At 38.2% G+C, this 20918-nt stretch overlaps 1 protein-coding gene and 1 long non-coding RNA gene across 3 annotated transcripts in view; one reads left to right on the forward strand and one right to left on the reverse strand.

The window, feature by feature from the left end:
• Window positions 1-15888, reverse strand: part of UBXN7 (UBX domain protein 7) — a 41945-nt gene extending 26057 nt beyond the window's left edge. The window contains exons 1-2 of the mRNA XM_014868126.3: window positions 15726-15888; window positions 1704-1851 (exon numbers count right to left, since the gene is read on the reverse strand). Coding sequence (XP_014723612.2) covers window positions 1704-1851; window positions 15726-15888 — 311 coding nt within the window. The remainder of the gene's footprint in view (window positions 1-1703; window positions 1852-15725) is intronic.
• Window positions 14715-16477, forward strand: LOC123286042 (uncharacterized). Of its 2 annotated transcripts, none has more exons than XR_006528244.2 (3): window positions 14715-14839; window positions 15601-16123; window positions 16213-16477. It is a non-coding gene; the product is annotated as an uncharacterized lncRNA (long non-coding RNA). The 2 variants fall into 2 exon arrangements; XR_011503209.1 differs by having other exon boundaries at window positions 14746-14839; window positions 15572-16123.
• Window positions 16478-20918: the final 4441 nt, after the last annotated feature.

Below are 20918 nucleotides of genomic sequence, written 5' to 3' on the forward strand. Positions count from 1 at the left end.
ATAAAGTATGAACACTCATTCATCAACAAGAACATCCTGTAATCAAAGAAAAACTAGCTGGACAAAGAAATCTACAATAAGTCAAATGATTGAAGGATAAAGGATAATTCAAAATTATGTTAAGTACTCTTTCCCACTAGACACCAATCACTGCTACCACACAGAATTTCAATAATCTAAAGGAACAGACAACACATCCATTTAAAAGGAAGCTCTATTAACCCTCTTTCATCAAAGAGAAATAGGCCATTATTTTAAGAAAACTAAGAACTTAAAAGATATCTTCTACCTAACTAAATCTTTCCATTATTGGTATACCTCAATTTATAGTATATATATCAATTAGGGGGATGGATTAAGTAGTAGTCCCTATATAAAAAGACTGATTACTACCTATTTGAGGGTATCTGTTCCAAGATTGTCAGCTACCTAATAAAATGGAAGAATGGAACAGAAAAAGGTGAACAGTAAAGAGCAAAAATTACACTTTAGGAATTAGAAGCCACTATCAAATGTTAATTAATCAGCAATACAAATAATCTAAGTCAAATTATAATGTAATTCAGTAAGAAATGACATTCATTGATTAAAACTACTTTTAAACATAATTAAGAAAATACGTTTTATACAGTGAAGACAAATATGTTCCCCTAAATCAGCTGTGAACACTTGTTATTCCAGTTTCTATAAACTAAATCATTTTTCATACTGATTTCCTTTAAAAATTTGAGCTATGTTGGAGGAGAATGGGATATCACATCTGAAATACACAGCCAACAGTGACACGAAAAAAATTTGTAATATATTAATAATGGTCTATAAAGTTCACACTTCATGTGGAAACAATATTACTCTAGATTCTGGAACTAGATCAACAAAAGAGGTAATTATGGCCTGAATGTTTTTTGGCTTTTTAAACCTATCTCTAACATTGTAAAAATAAAATCCGTCTTTTGCCTATTCTTTAAAAACGGGATTTCTCTTGTTTAGTATTTCATGTTGTAAACACTGAGAGTTATAAAGGACTATAAGTATTAAAGTCTTATTTAAGGATCTTTTTAATTTTGTATAAAAAAAAATCAGTGGGTTTCCTTTGAGTGTCATTCATCTCTAATATTTTCCAAAGACTACTGGAATTTTGCCCAAAAGGTATTCATTGAAACTCTCATTGGTATCAAACGCTAAGGGCAAAAAACCACCAAATCTGTTCACCATTTATTACTATTCTCTACATGGCACAACTTTCATATGATGAAGGTGCTTGTAATGATTAACCACATCTAACTATTTAAGGTATAAATGAGTAAAATTATTTTTCAAAAATTTTTCATGGTAACTCAAAACTTTACTGGGACAATGTAGGAAAATTTAGAATTGGGGAATCTGAGCTTTATTGGGCTTTACTTCCATATCTGCTACTTAATTGCCGCGTAGCTTGGAAAAATGGCTATGCCTCTGCTTTCTCATCTGTAAAATGTGGCTAATAATGCCATCCTATAAGGTTCTTCTGAGGATTAAATAATAGACATGACAGTGTTCTAGAAAATTTAAAGTATATAAATATAAAAATTTCCACTTGACACTTTTTCAGATGCTTTCAATTTGTAATTTATTCAAAAACAGAGAATCAATATAACTGATAAAAATGCTACTGCTCAATTTAGACAGGGGGTAGCTCCTAACAATAAATAATAAATTCATACTCTGTGTGTGGTCTGACAGTGGAGACACTTGCTGAACTGGTACTGGGCTCTTCAGCGATTCCTCCACCATCCAGAAACATAGTGACTGCCATCTCCAGATTATTGTTGCAGGCTTCAAGCATATGTTTCCCTACACTTTCACTTGCACCTGAAATAGCAAAAAGACAGGAAAAAAGTTTTAAAAAGACCATCTTACTTTCAGTTCATATTAGAATACAGAATTCCCAAGCAAATTAATAGTACTTTTCCCCTTTTAGAATAACTGACTTTTTTTTAAAAAACCTGTTCATTTACTTCTACACTGTTGGCTGATATATAGAGCTAGCAAAGAAAGTAGCAGCATTAAAATAGTAGTCTTCCTTCGTAATAAAACCAAAACTAAATAAAGCATTTATTTGCCACTTCCTTAAACGGACCAATATATATTTGTTAATGAACTGAAAAAAGGTAAAGAAAAATGAAAGACTACATTCTAGAAAGTTAGAAATACTTTCTGTTAGAAAGAATGCATTTCAGTTAACATTTCTCTTTCTATTAAAAAGGTAGCATTTTTTAATGACAATGGGAGAGAAGTGAGATGGGACATTCTTGTCAAAGATATAAGTCAGTCAAAATCTGGTAAGAAATGTCAATCTTCATCATTTGAAACTGGCCCTATCACACACTTACTCATTTGTAAAGTAAAGCCAGTATAGTCTGTTAAGATGCAATGTAAATTGGTAGCGCCCTTTAAGAAAATAATTTTAGGGGTCAGCTCCGTGGCTGAGTGGTTAAGTTCGTGCGCTCCACTGTGGCGGCCCAGGGTTCTGATCCTGGGCCCAGACATGGCACCGCTCATCAGGCCACTTTGAGGTGGCGTCTCACATCCGACAACTAGAAGGACCTGCAACTAAGATATACAACTATGTACAGGGGGGATTTGGGGAGATAAAGCAGGGGAAAAAAAAAAAAAAAGATTGGCAACAGTCGTTAGCCCAGGTGCCAATCTTTAAAAAAAAAATAATAATAATTTTATACCTGCATCAAGAAACATAAAAATACTCATTCCTTCTTTGACCCAGTAATTTGGGCTTCTAGTCAAAAGATGACTTATTCTTTTATTTATTCTACATAAAATACTACATGCATAAGCATGTCCATATACAGGTCCAGTACAGCTTCAGCTAATATTGAAAAACTGGAAACATAAATATCCCATAGTAGTAGAGTCAAAATTGTACAATCTATTTGATGGAACATTTTGTGGCTATTAAAAAGAATCTCAGGCTTTCCCTCTGGGGTAACTTTCCTTCTACCTGAATTATGTCCCTTAGAATCTCCTTCTAACGGGTATGTTTGGGGAGGGGGGGTGTCTTTTCGTGTTCTAAAAATGTCTCTATTTTGCTGTCATTCCTGAAAGACAGTTTTACTGCATATTCTATTTTAAGGCTGACAGCTATTTTCTCTCAGTACATCGAAGACAGCATTCCAATGTCCTCTGGCTTCTGTTGTTGCTGCTGGGAAATCAGTTGCCAAACTAAAGAAAAACATTTTTACAGCAATCTGTTGTTTCTCTCTAGTTGCTTTTAAGATCATCTCCGCCTTTAGTCTTCCGCAGTTTCACTTTGATTTATTGCGGCTGATTTTATTTATCCTCCTTGAGGTTCACTGGACTCCCACCACATAAGGATTATCTTTTATCAATTCTGAAAATTTCTCAGACATTTCTATTTAACAATTACCTTACTCCTCCATTCACACTTATCACATTCTGGAACTCCTATTAGATGTGTGTTAGAACTCTTTGCTCTATGCTGTACCAATCTGTTTTTTACCTATTCACTGAGCTTTTAATTTCAGTTAATTTTTTATAACTGGAAGTCCTGTTTTTGGTTTTTTCCTAATCTGCTTGGTCATGTTTCAGAGATCCTTACTTCATACTCATATTTCAATCTCTTCCTTTCTTCAAACATATTAATCAAACTTATTGGAGTTACTAAGACACAACAAACTTTCTGCAGTCTCTAGGGGTCACTGTCTCTTCTTTCTGCTGGCTCTTGCTCATTATGCCATGGTTTTTGTGTATTTTGTGATTTTTTAAATTGTGATCTCCTGTGCCCTGGAATTTTAATTTGTAGATTTTTGAAGCCTGAGTTGAAGGTACATTCCTCCTAAGAGGATCTGATTTGACAAGATTTTGTAAGGCACCATGTGGGCACTACCTTGTGGGACCACTTTAAATACATTCTTGACTTGAAGTTTTACAAGACCACATGGGAAATGTGACTCTGCAAGGACACTTGTTCTAAATTCTCAGGGAAGATATCTCCTGCCACTCGCCAACTGTCAAGGTTGAAACAATAAAGTCTCAGCTTCATGAAGGGGAGAGGTCTCCTTTCAGACTCCTCTCCTTGGGAAGGCAGCAGGCTTTGTTTCCTGTTTCCTGTGCCCTATGAGGCTATCAAAAGAGAAGTTCAAAGCCATTCAGTTTAGGCAGATTCCATCAGGGTGAAGGCTTGCTTTAAATCTAGCTAACATCTGCATTTTAATTTCATTTTTTAGCCTCTGAGCATTCTTTACTTTCTTGTTAGCCCAATGATGCCTTTTGAAAAAATTTTTTAAATACACATTTTATTCAGGATTTTTTCTCAGCGGGAGGATTATTCATGATATTGCTCTAGTTTAGCCCTACTGCCACAAATGAAAGTGCTGACTCTACTCATAAAATCTCTCATTTGTTTTCTCTTTTCCACTACTATCTGTAAGGCTTTAAATCAAGCCCTTAATACTTCTCACCTGGACTACTACAAAAGACTCCTAACTGATCATTATTCTATCTTCTACTTTGCTGTTGAGGTTATGTTCCAAAATACAAGTCTGATAATATCCTCCACTGGTTTAAAATTCTTTAATGGCTGACACCTACAGTATAAATTCCAAAGTCCTTATGATCTGGAAACTCCTTTGTGATCAGGCCTCAGCTTCTCTCTCTGGCTTTGGCTCTCCTCTTCCCCATCTTACACAATTCAGTATAGTCATACTGAATTACACGCTTGCATCTCCTTATCCTCCTCATCTTCCCCTTCATCTAGTTCATGTATGCTCAAAAATCACCCTAAGTGTTATTCTGCCCATTTGTGGACACTACCTCCCCACTTCCATCCCTGTGATACTCTTCTATTATATAGATAGATAACACTACTAAGCAGTAAATGGTGGTTTACTTTCTGGCTCCTCCAAGAGCAGAAGCTTCTTTTGTCATGGTATCCCCAGCACCCACTGCGGAGGTGTCCCACATACAAAACAGAGGAAGATTGGCACAGATGTTTCTCACCAAAAACAAAGGAAATCTCAAAACAAAAACAAATGCAACTTTTGGAGAGGAAGGAATTAAAATATCCCAATAGCCAACCTCATGTTAGGTAATCAAACTCAAACTCTTGGGGCAAAACCAGCACAAGTTTGATGAACAATTTCAAGACTCATGCTTCCATATTATTTCTCTCAAAACCTGAGGCTCTGTTCAGCTAATATTTTCACACTGTGTCCAATTATATTGTGTTGTATTCTTATACTTCTTAAATGATAGTCTAAAAGTTCAGTGTCTACTGTACTCTGCCATTTTAATTTACTTATCTACATAGCAGCTTCTGAAAGTTAAAAGGTTCCTATAGGTAGACTACTCTGGCTGTTTGTTCTGGGAGACAGACGCATGAACTGTTACATTTGCCTCACAATGAACCCTAAACTAGCTTCTCAAGATATCTACTGATCTTTTTCTTCTCAGAGAATTAAATGGTTGAGTTCATACCATTTTGGCTCTTGTCTCTCTAGGTGCTCACATTGCACTAAAGCACCACAAAGAACATGCTGATGGGCAAGTGACACTCCCTTCTTCCATAATAGCAACCAATGTTGGCTGCTTTCATTCCTTTTGAAATTTATTTGTTCATAAGGAAATTCAACTTAAAAAGGACCACTACATACAAATAGTTGTTGTCATCCTTTCCACCACCCTCCAACTAACAGAACTCCAGCGCCACTGACAGGGGAACCATTTAGAGAATCTGCTGGTTCTGAAGTAAAATAAAAGATGCTATGAACATCAGGAAGACTTGTTAAGCCAATCCTCAGGCAAGCTGGCCTGTTAACAATACGGTCTGCCTGTCCCCAAAGTCTTTTCCTAACTGCCTCAATTTTTTTTCACTTTGTTTTATTATGATGCCTAAAATTGCTACCACTTAAGAGATTAATTTGGGGGGAAACATCCTTGGTAAAGCCATAAACACTTACTGAAGAGTTAAGGATGTAGCAATTATTTCACAATGTAAACTAACTCAATCATATTGCTTCCCCCCTAAAACTCAGTAACAATAAACTGAGGTGTCAGTAGCTTTAGCATCCCAAGTGCCTTTTGGGGCAGACACAAGAAAGGCCTAAATGAAGTGTCACATGGGAGGTAACTCAGAGCACCAAAACAACCCTGGCTATCTGGGAATAGAGACACTAAACAGTCGGAATGAAGGTATCAAAATTTTTCCTCTGGCCAGTCCTATACCCAGTGATGCAGAGAACACATATTTCATATTCCCTTCTGTTCTCAAGCTAATGGTATAGAAGAGACACTAAGAGCCCAGATACTACTGAGATAAACCTGAGTTTGAATCCTAATTTTGTCATTCACTAGTTGTGTGACACCGAGCTAGTCTCAGTTTCCTCAGTTATAAAATGGGGATATTACCAAGTTCATGAAATGCTTGTGTGGATTAAGAAAATTCACGTTAAAGAACCTGGCACAGCTCCTTATTGACAAATAACTGGCTATTAATAAAAAGACTGTCCCAAGTTATATGGTACTCAAGCTATCCATCAATGACACATGAAAAATATTAGAAGTATGAAGTGTGAATATTTATATATAGCTCATGGAGAACGACATTTTGTCAGATAGTAAACAGGCAGAGTAAGACAGCTCACAGTTTTCTTTCCCTCCCTCATCTCATGCTATGAAAATGTTTCACTCACATTAAACACTCATCTTTTTTAAAAAGCAGAAGTACAATGAAGAAAGCAAAAAATACTACTCTAGAATAAAGTGAATGTTATAGATAAAGAATAAAATGATACATGAAAGGCATCTCCTCCAAAGAAATTTGTAACAACTAAGCAGTATTCCAGTGTGACTAGGGAGAAACATCTAGAGCTGCTGTAGAGGCAATAAAAAAACTTTATAAAAGTATAGATAAGTATTCCAAAATTTCCAAGGTCCATGGGTCTATTGAACTATAGATTAAAATAGAATTTATTAAAAGAGATTCTACAGGGAATGACTTTAAGACACAAAAATAAAGCTACAATAAAGGAAATAACAACTGTGATATTTTGGGGGCAGATGGTGTCAACATTTGAGGTCCAGAATTGCCATCCTATCTATAATCCTCGCTTAACCATTTAATGCTGGAATCTAAGCTGTAGGCAGCATATCCTGGAGATGGCTCTTTAACATCTCTCTTGACAATGTAACAGATAACTTCCATCATTGGAGCTTATCAGGATAGTGACCTGTAAGAGCTTTCAAAAAAAGGGGCCTCTACATATGTAGATTTTTTAAAAGGAAGCACATGCTAAATCATGGCAAGACTGAATAAAGTAGTATTAGAGAGGGGCCCCAGAAGCAAAGTATACCAGTCACTTTCTTAAATAAAGCCAAATTATCTGAGACATCCGTGCTTGTATAATCAGTCATTCTTAGTGTATCACTTAGTGTATCATTTTAGAAACAGAGGATAACTGAAAGATAATTAAAGATTCCAACATAATAGAGGCTTTTAGTAATGTGACAGACTATTTTTGGTGTTTCATAACTAGGGGATGAGGGGGCACTACTGGCATTTAACAGAGAGAAGCCAGGGTTGCTATAGTAGGTTGAAAAACAGCCCTTCTCCCCCAAAGAATGCTCACACCTTCATTTCAGACTTCTGGTCTCCAGAACTGTGAGAAAATGTGTCTTAGGCCATGTGGTTTGTGGTAATTTGTTACAGCATCCACAAGAAACTAATACAAGTGCTACATCTTCTGCAATGGATGGAATAGTCCTACACAACAAAAACTGTCCTAGCCAAAATGGGAATAACACTGCCACTGGGCTAAACAGAGGAATATGAGGAAGTGAAGGTTAACTGAAAGGGCAGAGGAAAGGTAAGGGGGGGCTAAATGATATAGGGGAAACAAACAGTGATAACAAGTTTAATCAAGTTACAAGTTTTACCTATATACTCAGAGGTAATAACAATTTTTGATGGGTGAGCTGTAAAAAATTTGAACTTCTATCTTACATTCAGAATAAAGAACATACCTTTTTTAAAAGTGGGGGGGCTAATAAAAACCTTACAGAGTTAAACTATCTGTAAACTTATTTAAACGAGCTCATTTTGAGGTCCAATATTATAGGTAGCAGCAGGACAGCTTAATCTAACCCAGTGTCTCAGTTTGTTCAGGCTGCTATAACAAAACACTAGAGAATGGGTGGCTTAAACAACAAACATCTATTCCTCACATTCTGGAGGCTCCAGCAGATCCAGTGTGTCGTACAGGCCTGCTTCCTGGTTCACAATCGTCTTCTCACTGTGTTCTCACACGGTGGAAGGGGCAAGAGCGCTCTCTGGTGTCTCTTTTTTAAGGACACTAATCCTATTCATGAGGGCTCCATCCTTGCAGCCTAATCACCTCCCAAAGGCCCCACACCATCACATTGGGGGTTAGGATTTCAACATGAATTTTGGCTGGGGAAGGGCAGGGGAGGCAACACTAATATTTAATCCATACTCTGTGGCAGGAGTCCCACTTGGTTTCTCACCATATACACCCTTTTTATTTTTCCCTTATCACTTCTTTCTTCCATCTGTTTTAAGCTTGCTAATGGCACCAATGGGCATTATTTAACCCAGCTTGTGGCACACAATTTATCAGTGGCCATTTCCTTGCTGCTACATCTTAGTTCACACTCTCTCTCCATTAATGACTTGATATAGGAAATAGACCCAAACGTGTAATGCAGTCCATGTCTCCACCACAGCTGGAAGGAAGAAGCAAGAGATATTTCAAACTTGAGCAGTCCCTTATACCTAGTCTCTACACTACTTTCAGTGCCAAAAGAAGGATAGTCTCTTCACTACTATCAAGGAACCAAAATATAGCAGTCATAAAGATTTAAAACAAAGAAACATTCCCTCTATAGACCCAGAGGGACAGAGCACAGAAATGAGAGGGAAACAAAGAGGTTACTTTTTGGTTCTATATTTCCCCCAGAAATAACAAAGTAAGCTAGACTGTTCACCAAGGACATGGGAGTGGGTGATAGTTGCAAGAAATAGGTGAAAGTTTAACTATTGACCTCATCGGTCTTCCACTCTGGAGTTTTTAAGTGTTCAGGAATAGAAAACATTAAAAAAGAATTTGTACACAGAAAACTAAGTTTACTAAGTGCAAGAGAAATGAAATGATTAAGTTAGGGGATAGATAAACACAGCTAACTTTCGTCAGATCAACAAAAGGAAACTATACCGAGGAAAGTAGTAATACAGTGGAAAATACTCAGGGCTTGGAGTAAAGACACCAGAGTTCTAGTCCCTGTTCTGCCATTACCTAGACCAGTGCTACTCAAACTGTGGTCCTCACACCAGCTATCTATTACCAGTCTATGAAAGATAAGAACAGAAATTCCAGTGTAAGTATTAGAAACTTTTATAGCAATTTGATAGAGTAATTTTATGTCTGTTGAATCTAATAATTAAAAGTTGGGGCTTGAAAGATTTATGGACAACAAATTATCATATGGAAAATGCCCAATATCAACAGTCATTAGTAAAATGTAAATTAAAACCAAATGCCATACCATCACACACCTACTAAAATGACTACAGAAAATTAAAAGTAATAAATGGGCAACTGGAACTCTCATACATTGCTGATGGGAATGCAAAATGGTATAGTGACTTTGGAAAAGTCTGGTAATTTCCTAAAATTATACCTTTATCATATGCCCTAATAATCCCACTCCTAGCTATTTATCCAAGGGAAATGAAAACTTATATTCACACATTTGTACATCTGTATACTAACATTTTTAGCAGCTTTATTTATAATCTCCCAAACTGAAAACAACACTTATCCATTCACTTAATGAATGCATAAACAAACTGTAGTATGTCCATACAACGGTATACTATTCATCAATAAAAAGTAACTACTCATACTACAACGACATAAATGAACCTCAAAAGCAGTATGCTAAGTGAAAGAAGCCAGACTCAAAAGGCTACATACTCTGACTCTATTTACATGACATTCTGGAAAAGAAAAACAATAGTCAAAAAGATTAGGCTACAGGTGGGGGGAGGGGTTGACTACAGCAGGGCAGGAGAAATTTTCGTAGGATGACAGGAACTGTTTTGCATCTTAATTGTGGCTACACAATGGTATGCACTTATCAAAAGTCACAACTACACACTAAAAAGGGTAGATTTTACCATACGCAAATTACACTTCAATTTTTAAAAGAATCTGGGCTTACTTTTTTTTAAGTGTTATTTTTATTTAGTTTTTCAAGCAATTATTTTTATTGTATTTTACAAAAGTAATGATCCATAAAGATTGGAAATTTTTTTAAAAAGGTCCTTTCCTACAAATAAGTTTAACAAGCACTGACCTAGACATAACCCTAAGTCATTTTACTTCAGGCCTTCAATTTCTTGTTTGATTAACTCAGAAATGGGTCAAGATGCTTTCTAAAATATCTTCCAGCCCTAACCAAAAAGACCTATGAATATTCAATGATTTCTGGTTTCCTAAAGTGTTTACATAATATTTGAGGTATTACTGTACTCCTGATGTTGGGAGTAGCATCACACTCTCCCTGGTTTTCCTCCTACATCTTTGGTTTCTCCCAAGTCTTCTCTGTACTTTTTTCTTTGCAGTCTGTCAGGCGTTAGTGTCCCTTCGGCTTTGTATCCTGGAGCCTTTTTTCTCACACTACACTCTCCCCTACAAGACGCCACCCACTTTTATAGCTTCAACTGCCATCAATATGACTCCTCAGATGTCACTCCTCTTTCTACACCTAAATACTCATTTGCTTATTAAACAGTTCCACTTGGAAGTCCCACACGCAGCAACTTTTCTAAAACTGAACTAATCATCTCCCCAAACCTCTTCTATTATCCATGCCTTCACAAACAGCACTATTACAGACCTAGATGTCCAAAACAGAATCCTAAGCTTCATCCTGACTCCTCTGACTTCTTCCCACATCTTTCAGAGTCCACTTCTCTGCCCACTAACTTATTTTAGGACACGAGTGTCTTTCTTGGACTAATTCAACAGTCTTCTATTGATCTCTGTGCCCACCTCTTCTCCACTATAGCCAAGTAGCTCTTTCTAAAAAACCAAAATGTGATTATATCACTCCTCTAATTAAAATTTCTCATTGACTCCCCACTACACTCAGAATAAAGCCAAGATTTCTTAACACGGGTTACAAGGCATTCCTAATCTGGCACCCACTTATCTCTTCAGCTGCATTTTTTTGCATCTCCCACCAGCTATGCTCTATCCATTTGGAATAATCATCAATTCCCTAAACCTGCTACCTCTCTTTTCTTATCTCTGTATGCATATATGTCTGTCCCTCTCTCCTCCAGGCCTTTGCATATGTTCCTCCTGCCAGAAATATCTCCCTAGGTTTTAGCCAAGAAATTATTTCTTCTGGGAAGCCTTTCTTGACCTCCCTCTTTTGTGCCCCCCAAACAGCTCCTTACCCCTCTCCCACTGTATTACTACCTATTCATGTGTCTGTCTTCCTGTTAACCTTTAACCTTTAAGCTTTCTGAGGACAGACACCATGTCTTGCTCACCATAGTATCCTCAGGATCTGAACCACGCCTGGCAAAGAGTAGTCTATCAATAAATACTGAATTATCAGTAAGATTCCATTCACAATTCAAAATTTATTACTTCTTAAATATCTGCTCAAATATTATCACCTTTTGAAATAGTTCTTAAAATTCCATAAGAGTTTTCTTTTGATTTCTGGAACACTTGCAACTACCTTTCCTGACACAGAGAACTTAAACATATTTTAATACTAACCCAAAAGAAATGAACTGCAGAAAAGAATATAACCGGAAATTGGCCACAAAGCCAATACTACACACACGTTTCTAATTTCTATAACAAATATGCATTCATTCAATAACTTTAGAGAGAGATTAAACTAAGGTCTCTTCTACAACTGAGGTTCTATAATTTCATTAAGTACATGAATTCCTACTATGCACAAAACCTTATGGAATTCTATACGTACTAGCAACCTCTTGTACTCTCCTCAGCTTCCATTTTCTATTCCCTCACATTTTGTCCTTACGTTCTGATTGCCTGTTTATTTTTACCTTTTCTATAGTGTCTATGTATCCCTCATCCCATGAATTATTCTGATTACATCTGTGCATTTTGTATATATGTGGCTGGATGTCAGCCCAAGTTGATGTTAACAGGATACTGCCACGGTTCAAAACATTTTAAAAAATTGTTCTTTTGGAACTACCTTCTGGTCCAGCAGCACATTCTTTCCTCATGTTTTGAGAACTGATATGACTCCTGAAAGCAGTCAGCCAGTCATTCAAAGCCATGTATGATGAATATCAAGGGAGATCAAACTTAATAATATTGTAAAATGTGGTAGACTATAAAGTAACAGGACTGGTTTTCTATGTAGCTTCAAATGATTTTTAATGGCATCAATGGTAAATGTACACAGCTTCCCAATATGATTACCTCAAAGACCACCATTTCCCTTGGCTACTTGCTTATCAAAGAGTTTGATCATGGAAAAAATATTTATGATGTAATGCTAATTGAAAATTTCAGAATTCTAAACTCCATATACCATGACACACAATGTAAAAAAAAGAATAAAATTTAAAAATAAATATTTAAACAAGAATTGGAAGAAAATGTGAAATGAATAATATTGCTGTTGTGAGAGTGGATTAGTTTCTCCTTTTCTCAAAATTATTTCATGTAGCTGTGATATTGGCGTTTTGCTTTGTTTTGTTCTTTTGCTAAGGAAGATTTGTCCTGAGCTAACATCTGTTGTCAATCTTCCTCCTTCTGCTTGAGGAAGATTTGCCCTGTGCAAACATCTGTACCAATCTTCCTTCATTTTATATGTGGGTCACCACCACAGCATGGCTACCAACAAGTGCTATAGGTTGGTCCCCAGAAACCAAACCTGGGCAATCAAAGTGGAACACACCAAACTTAACCACTAGGCCACAGGGCTGGCCCCTGTGATACCCTTTTAACAATTTTTTAAAAACTCAGTCATTACTTCATACTGACATAATATATATATAAAACAAGATTTGTTCTATTTAATGAGAAATAAGACTTAAAATTCTTTCAATTTTCTGTCCTACTTCTAAATGCCACAGGAAACGTAAGACTTGTATTTTTTAAAATGCATTGCTGGGGCAGGGCTGGGCTGGTGGCGTGGCAGTTAAGTTTGCACGTTCCGCTTTGGCAGCCTGGGGTTCGGCAGCCCGGGGTTTGCCAGTTCGGATGCCAGGTGTGGACATGGTACCACTGGGCAAGCGATGCTGTGGTAGGCGTCCCACATATAAAGTAGAGGAAGACAGGCACAGATGTTAGCTCAGGGCCAGTCTTCCTCAGCAAAAAGAGGAGGACTGGCGGCAAATGTTAGCTCAGGGCTAATCTTCCTCAAAAAAAAATTAAATAAATAAATAAAATAAAATAAAATAGCTGTATGTCTTCTCTCTAACCTCATTATTCAAAAAAAAAAAAAAAAAAAAAGTACTGCTTTTACCAGAATGCTGAGCTTCCAGATAAGTAAAACCTTTTTGAAATCAGAGCACAAGCTCTTAAGGTCAGTTTAATTCATCCAGCAATGAATAAATATCAAATAGTACCTTTTTAATCATAAATACTACAATTTAAGAAATATGTAGACAGACCCCCAAATTTTTTTAAGATATGTGAAGAAGATTGAAGGGGCAAATCATGTGTTTCTAATAGTTAACACTATCAAAAAAAATTATTAATAGAAATTCATAATACATTAAGAAAAATCTAAGGTATTTTTCCCTTTTACAGACTTCTAGATACCACTGACTACTGAGGGTCTGCAACTTGATTCAGGAATAGAAAGCCCTGTAACTAGGAAACAAGCCATGCAGACTAATAGATAAAGGACAGAATTAAAGCAATTAAGTGAATCTCTTCATCTCACCACACTTTGGACTCTGACTATATCTAACAAAAATGTTGCATTGGAAAAAATAATGTGAGATTAAAACAATCTGGGTTACTGAAGGGGTGGTAGTTAGCAGAAAAAACTGAAATTAAACAGGTGGCATTTTAAACTACCTCTAGAAAATCTAAAGAAAAGATTAATAATGATAATCACTTCTACATCTGACTCACTACAAAGACTTTTCCACGTAAAAATAAGTAGCAATATTAATTTATATACAGTTATTTTCTAATTTTCCTACTAATGATGATCTGCTTAGACACTGGGAAATGCATTACACCTTTAATATAATAGTCCAAAAACAAAAGTTTTACAATATTAAGAAAAGTTATCATTCCATTCCTTGTCCCAATTTTATTACAAATTGTACTTTACCAACTTTGACATTTTGTTTCATGCCCACAAACTAGATACAGCATCAAACGTCTAGTTATCATTGCAGAGCAAAAAACAAAACTAGCTTTAATTACGAAACGGCAACGTGCATACAACCAGTAGTGGTTAAAACAATATAAAATTTTACTTAACCAGATCTTGCACGTCAAACTCTATGTACCTTATCAGTGGAAATGTCTCTGCATCTAACAAATTGCCAGATAAAGTACAGATCTGCTAAGGGAGGGAACTAACATTCTGACCTCCTTCCAAAATGACAAACTAGAACGGCAAAATTACACTCAAGCACATGGAGTACTCTTCTCTCAAATCACTCCACAGAGAACTTCATCATTTGCTCCGCCCTCTAATAACTCATGCAAAAAAAGTTCAGCACCATCAGAAACAAGACAGAGAGAATTCATAGAATGGCTTAGGGCCTTTCCTCCAGGCGGTAAGAGGATCTGCGTGTGCCCTTCGCAGGGGTCCAAAGGAAAAGAAAATCCGAGGGTTTAGGGGATACTGACACCCAGAAACTGATTTTCTCTCAAAGAAGTTTCTGCCGCCATCCCTATTTTATCAGCAGGAGGCCCCGGCGCCATCGTCTCGGTCTTTATGATTTTATTATGGGGAGGTGGGAAACGCCACCCAGGATTCCTCCAGGCCTTCTCTATTAAGGGGGGCGGGGGGTCCCCCCTTATTCTTCTCTTAAAAGCTCAGTCTTGAAGGTACTCCTCAGCACCCCCCCTTTCTGGCGGCCTATCCCCCGGGATCGGTAAAGGCGCTGTCGAACCCACCGGCCTCGCCGTTAAGGCGGGAGGGCCCGAACACGCCAGGGCCACAGCGATGGCTCCGAGGGGCCCAGAAAGGGGAAGGGCAGGCCAGGGACGGGGGGAGAATGACCTGGCCGAGGAAGAATGGAGAAAGGAGGCGAGGGGATGCACTGCACCCCAGGGCTGCACAGAGAGGAGGAGAAGATGATGGAGGAGGAGGAGGGCGGTGGCCCGGGTGCGGCCCCCAACCTCTCCCGCCCCCAGGTCCCCGGGCCGGCGGGGGCGGATGGGCTCGGCCCATTCCCCGGGGCTGGGCTGACATGGGGTCGGGGGGGTCTCCCTCCACACTATGAGGAGACCGAGAACGAGGGTATGGGGTGCTTGGGGGGGCTGTCTCCCGCCTGAACCCGCAGACCCGACGCCGTCGTCGCCTCTTCCTCAGGAGGGAGGACGGGAGCTGTGGGTAAAGCCCGAGGGAGGAATGCATGAAGGTGAGGGGAAGCCCGGGGCGGACTGGCCGCCCGCTCCAGACCCCACTCTCCACCTTCCGGTAACCGCGTCTCTTACCGGTGATGGCGGTGAACTGCTGAATTAACCCCTTCAGCGCCGACGACGCCGCGGAGCCCCCGTGGGCAGCCATCTTACCGCCGCCGCCGCTGCCGCCGAACAACAACACAGACACACACGGACCGCCCTCCCCCACCTCGCCGCGCGGTCTGCGCAGGCTCATTGACCGCCCCCAAGCTCCGCCCCTCCCGCCCCGCCCCCCCCGCCGCGGTTGGCGCAGGCGCACTTCTAGACAGGTCCAAGAGCGCTCGCTCTGCTCTCCGGGATGGCTGTTCGGTTGCTGCCGCCCGCCGCATCCTTCTTTGCAACCTCTGGTGCCCTCCTTTCCAAGCTCTAAGGCCAGTCTTGTAGACACGGTATCGATTCCTGGTTTCCGAAGGAGGCTTCGGGCTCGGCAGGTAGTAGGCTTTTCGCGTCTTAGCTTCACAAGCTTTATTGCCAGACCCAAATGCAGATGACACGAGTTTTTTTCTTTTTTTTTTTGCAGCTCCACAGCCCTCTGCTGGATTTCGTGCAGCTCCCATCAAAGTACTAATCCTACATCATTGCACTGAAGCGACTTTCGCACCTGCTCCCCAACCTTTAAACTAATTGCTTAGCTAACCTAGTGCAGCGACCCATCCAACAGAAGTAAAGACCAAATCCCTTCCTGCCAATAAAGCGCTGGGCGCAGAGTCTGACACATAGTAGGTTTTAACAAACGATTGTTCAGTCCGCTTTCCTTCAATAAATTTGTCAACTCGTGTCTCCCCTGAAGGTCTCACTTAATTTCCTCACCTATAAAACGAGGAGGTGTCATTTATGTAAAAAAAAAAAGTTTATATGTATGTACAGTAGAGGAAAGGAATGTATACAAAGGGCACTGGATAGTTGTCCTCAGAACGATAACGATTACCCCTAGAGAGGTGAGAAATAAGGGGGGTAGTGAGAGGGAGGATGGTGAAGGGAGACTTTGAGGAATTTTTTATCCTTTATGTTTAAACTAAGATAATATTAGTATGTTACTTATATAATTTTAAGTATTTTTTAAACAATTATGGGGTGCTCTCATGCACTCAAATCTGATGATCTCCCACCTTGAGAATAAAGTTAAAGAAACTCAGTTTAGGTTCTAGCCTCCCACTTCCCACCTCCTACTCACATATTTTGCATCTACATAGGAAAATGACCCAATAAAAGATGGGGTGAGTCATCTGGAAAATTGACCCACCCTAAGAGTTGATAAATGTGCTACCGGGGTGAATCAGGAAATAACCAAGTAGGGGCCAGCTCTGTGGCCTAGTGGTTAAGTTTGGTGCCCACTGCTTCGCTGGCCTGGGTTTAGTTCCCAGGCATGAACCTACACCACTTGTTGTTGGCCATGCTGTGGCAGCACCCCATGTACACAATAGAGGAAGATTGGCACAGATGTTAGCTCAGGGCAAATCTTCCTCAGCAGAAAGAAAGAAAGAACCAAGTCAAATCAAGGTAACTATGGGGTTATAGTTTCAGGAAGATATGATTGGTGTGTAAGAAAGCAGACTCCTGGTCAAGAGTACTGTCAGTTAAATGACAAAGATTGGTCCTGGCACCACCTCCTAGGTTGCTGCAGTTCTCTGGCTGAGATGAAGAAGCCCAGGGACCATTCATGGATTTGGGAAGCTATTTGGTTCACAATGACAGAGAGATGCAAAAAAGGAGGGCAAAACCAGAGCAAGAAACAGTGTGACCTCTTCCTTCCTAAAGGCCTTAATCCTGAAGACTGTGTCACTACAGGCAACCATGCAAAACTGGGCTCCAAATAAAATGCTATAACACCATTGACTACAAAAACTAGATGTGGTTATTACTGCACCTCCACTAAATGGAGAGGCTAACAATGAGATCTGTAGGTTTATTTCCAAGGTCTTAGAATTCATATAGAGTGATGTGATGTTTAGATTAATCTTGTGAAAAAGTGGTAAAGATTGTGGCATCCACAACTCTGGAAAAGATCTGGTAGAAATTTAAAAATAAGCTAAAAGAAAATGAGGCATGGCCAGCTCTGATGGCCTAGTGGTTAAAGTTCAGCATGCTCCTCTTCGGTGGTCCAGGTTCAGTTCCTGGTGCAGAAGCACACTGCTCATCTGGGAGTGGCCATGCTGTGGCAATGGCTCACATAATAAAAAGGGGGGGGGCAGGGGAAGATTGGTAACAGATGTTAGCTCAAGGTGACTCTTCCCCACCAAAAAAAAAAAGAAGAAAGAAAGAAAATGAGGCAGGAAATAATACAACCTTGAAAAGCTTTTTTGGATTATTAAAGAATATGAAAGATCTTTAGAATAACAAGAAAATATGTTTAGATACATCCCCCAAATCATGGAAAATTATGTTTTTTAGAAAACACGGATTATCCTCAGAAAAGAAATTAAACTGCAAAAATATTATACATTGAATAATGGAAAGTTAAAGTTTTAGATGATGAAGAGTAAACATCTCAAAGCTAGACATGAGTTACTGTTTGAACTATTTCTCCAAATTACGCTAGGCTTTTGTTTTTAATTTTAGGTCTGGTTTTAAGACTCCTTGTGTCAAAACAATTTGTAACATATTACTGTAATTTAAGGTAAAACAGAGTAAATGAACTAGAAGGTATCTTCAAGATAATCTGATTCAACACTTGTATTTTACCATGACTCTCCTGAGATTCAGAGAGTTTGAGAGAGTTGTTCAACATCACACAACAGTAGGGTAGAGCCTGGAATCCAAATGCCTTGAACCCTAGGTAAATGTACTATACTTTGATTATAAATTAAAATGGCAATATTTCTTTTGTTTAAAAAACAGATAATTAGATAATATAGTTTTTTAAAAAATCCAACTATATGCTATTGCCACAAGACATATCTCAAACATGAGGATAAAGAAAATTTGAAGGGAAAAGTAAAAAAGATATACAGAGGTGGTATTAAGGAATTGAAAGCTCGAGTGGCTATATTAATTTCGACAAAATAGACTTTAAAGCAAAACGTATCATTAGAGATAAAGAGGGTCACTATAATAATGATAACAAAAAGAACAAATCACCAGGAAGATAAAATAATTCTAAATCCATTTGCACCTAATAATATGGTCTGAAGTGTATATGAAGAAATTTGACAAATATTCAATTATACCGCCCCCTTCTCTCAGGCAAAAGCAGTAAAGATATGGAAAGTACTCATTCTATTCAAGCACATGTGGAACAAAATAAAAACTGGCCACAAAGCAAGTCTCAACAAATGTCAAAGAATCATTATAATATAGAAAATATTCTCTAAATACAAAGCAGTTATATTAGAAATTAGTTTAAAAAGAATAACTTTAAAAAGGACTCATATACTTGGAAAGTTAAAAGCAATCTTCTCAATAACTCAGGGACCAAAGACAAAATTAAAATAGTATATCATTCAGGGTCCCAACAGGTAACAGTCACTCAAAATGCTTTATAAAGGAACAAATTTTAAATGTGTGGGTAGGACATATGGGAATCAAGGGACAGTGGAGGATCTGGGAGTAGCCACTGTGGAACAGTCGCAGCCTCTAGGTCCAAAGGGACAAGGAGAGAGCGGAGTTACTGGAATCCCAGAAGAGAGCAAATCTATTTGTAGAGCAGGCCACCTTTCAAGAAGCAGTGACCTTCTGTAAAGGGATGTAACCAGCCTGAGGCAATCGCACAGAGAGGAGACCAAGGAAATTAATACCCTGACCTCACTCTCCTCCTTCTCTTCTATCTCCTGCCAGGAATCCCCACTGGCAGCACCCAACCAGAAGCAGAGGGCACAGCAGCCCATTGATGTAGTCTGTACAGGCAGCCTATGCGGCAGAGAGCAGGGTGGAGAGAAGAGGCAGTGAGCAGGTCTGGAGGGGCAAAGGGAAGTTGATAGGCACAAATGGAAAGTAGAAAATATTTAAAACTGAATGGTCTTGGAAATATGTATCAAAACTTGTGTATGCAGTTTTAACAGTACCTTAAGGAAAAATATGTTATCTTAAATGGTTATCTTAGAGAAGACTAGAAAATAAGGAGCTCAACATCTAATCAAGAAGTTAATAAAGAAATAGCAGAGTAAACTGAGCAAAATTTGAAGGGGAAAATGCAGAAATCAATGAAAGAAAACAAAATACAAAAGAGAGGATTCATGAAACCAAAAGCTGGTTCTCTGAAATTACAAGTAAAATTTAAATCCTTTGACAAATTAGATTAACAACAACAACAAAAAAGACAAACAATATTAAGAATGAAAAAAGGAACATAGCAGACACAGCAGTGATTTTAAAAATAAAAGAATATTATGAACAATTTTATGCCAATGAATTAGGAAATAGATAAATGGAAGTTTCCTGGAAAATGTAATTTACCAAAACTGACTCAACTATGAGTAGACTTATGATGATTAGTGAAACTGAATACAGCACACAAATAAGCAGACCCAGATGATTTTACAGGTGATTTTTACCAAAAAAAATTAAGAAATAGATGATCCCAAACTTATACAAATTATTCCTGAGAAAGAAAGGGGACAAATAGCTCCTCCTGTGAGGCTAGCGTGACCTTAACATCAAAACCAAACAAAACAGTAAATGAAAGCTCAGCCTCACTTAAAGTTACCGAAACAAAAATATTAAACTAAACCAAAATTTAGAAATCCAGACACACACATACATGTGTACATATATACATGTATATATTTATTTTTAATTGGATTTATCTCAGGAATGCAAGCATAATTTTACAATAGAAAGATCTTTCAATGTAATTCATAATAGTAGAACAAATTAAATCAGAGAAACCATTTGATTCACTTGCCCAGATACATAAAAATCAATACTCCTTCACAAAACCACCACCACCACCACAACAAACTCTTAATGATCTAGGTACAGAAAGATTTTTCCTTAACCTAATAAAGTATATTTACCAAAAACAGAGTAAACAGCACTCTACTTAGTAATAAAACATTTAAAGTCAGGAACAAGATAAGTATGCACTCTATCACTATTTCTATTCAGCAATATACTAGAAGTCCTAGCCTTAGCAGTAAGACAAGAAAGAATATATAAAAGAATTTTAAAAGAAGGAAAAAATATTATTATAGACTATGTGATTATTTACATAGAAAATCTAAGAGAACCAACAGACAAATTTTAGAACCAATAAAAGAGTTCAGGTACATTTCTGGATATAAAACCAAT

This window comes from Equus asinus, chromosome 5 (genome assembly GCF_041296235.1).
Source record: "Equus asinus isolate D_3611 breed Donkey chromosome 5, EquAss-T2T_v2, whole genome shotgun sequence".
NCBI classification, from domain to species: Eukaryota; Metazoa; Chordata; class Mammalia; order Perissodactyla; family Equidae; genus Equus; species Equus asinus.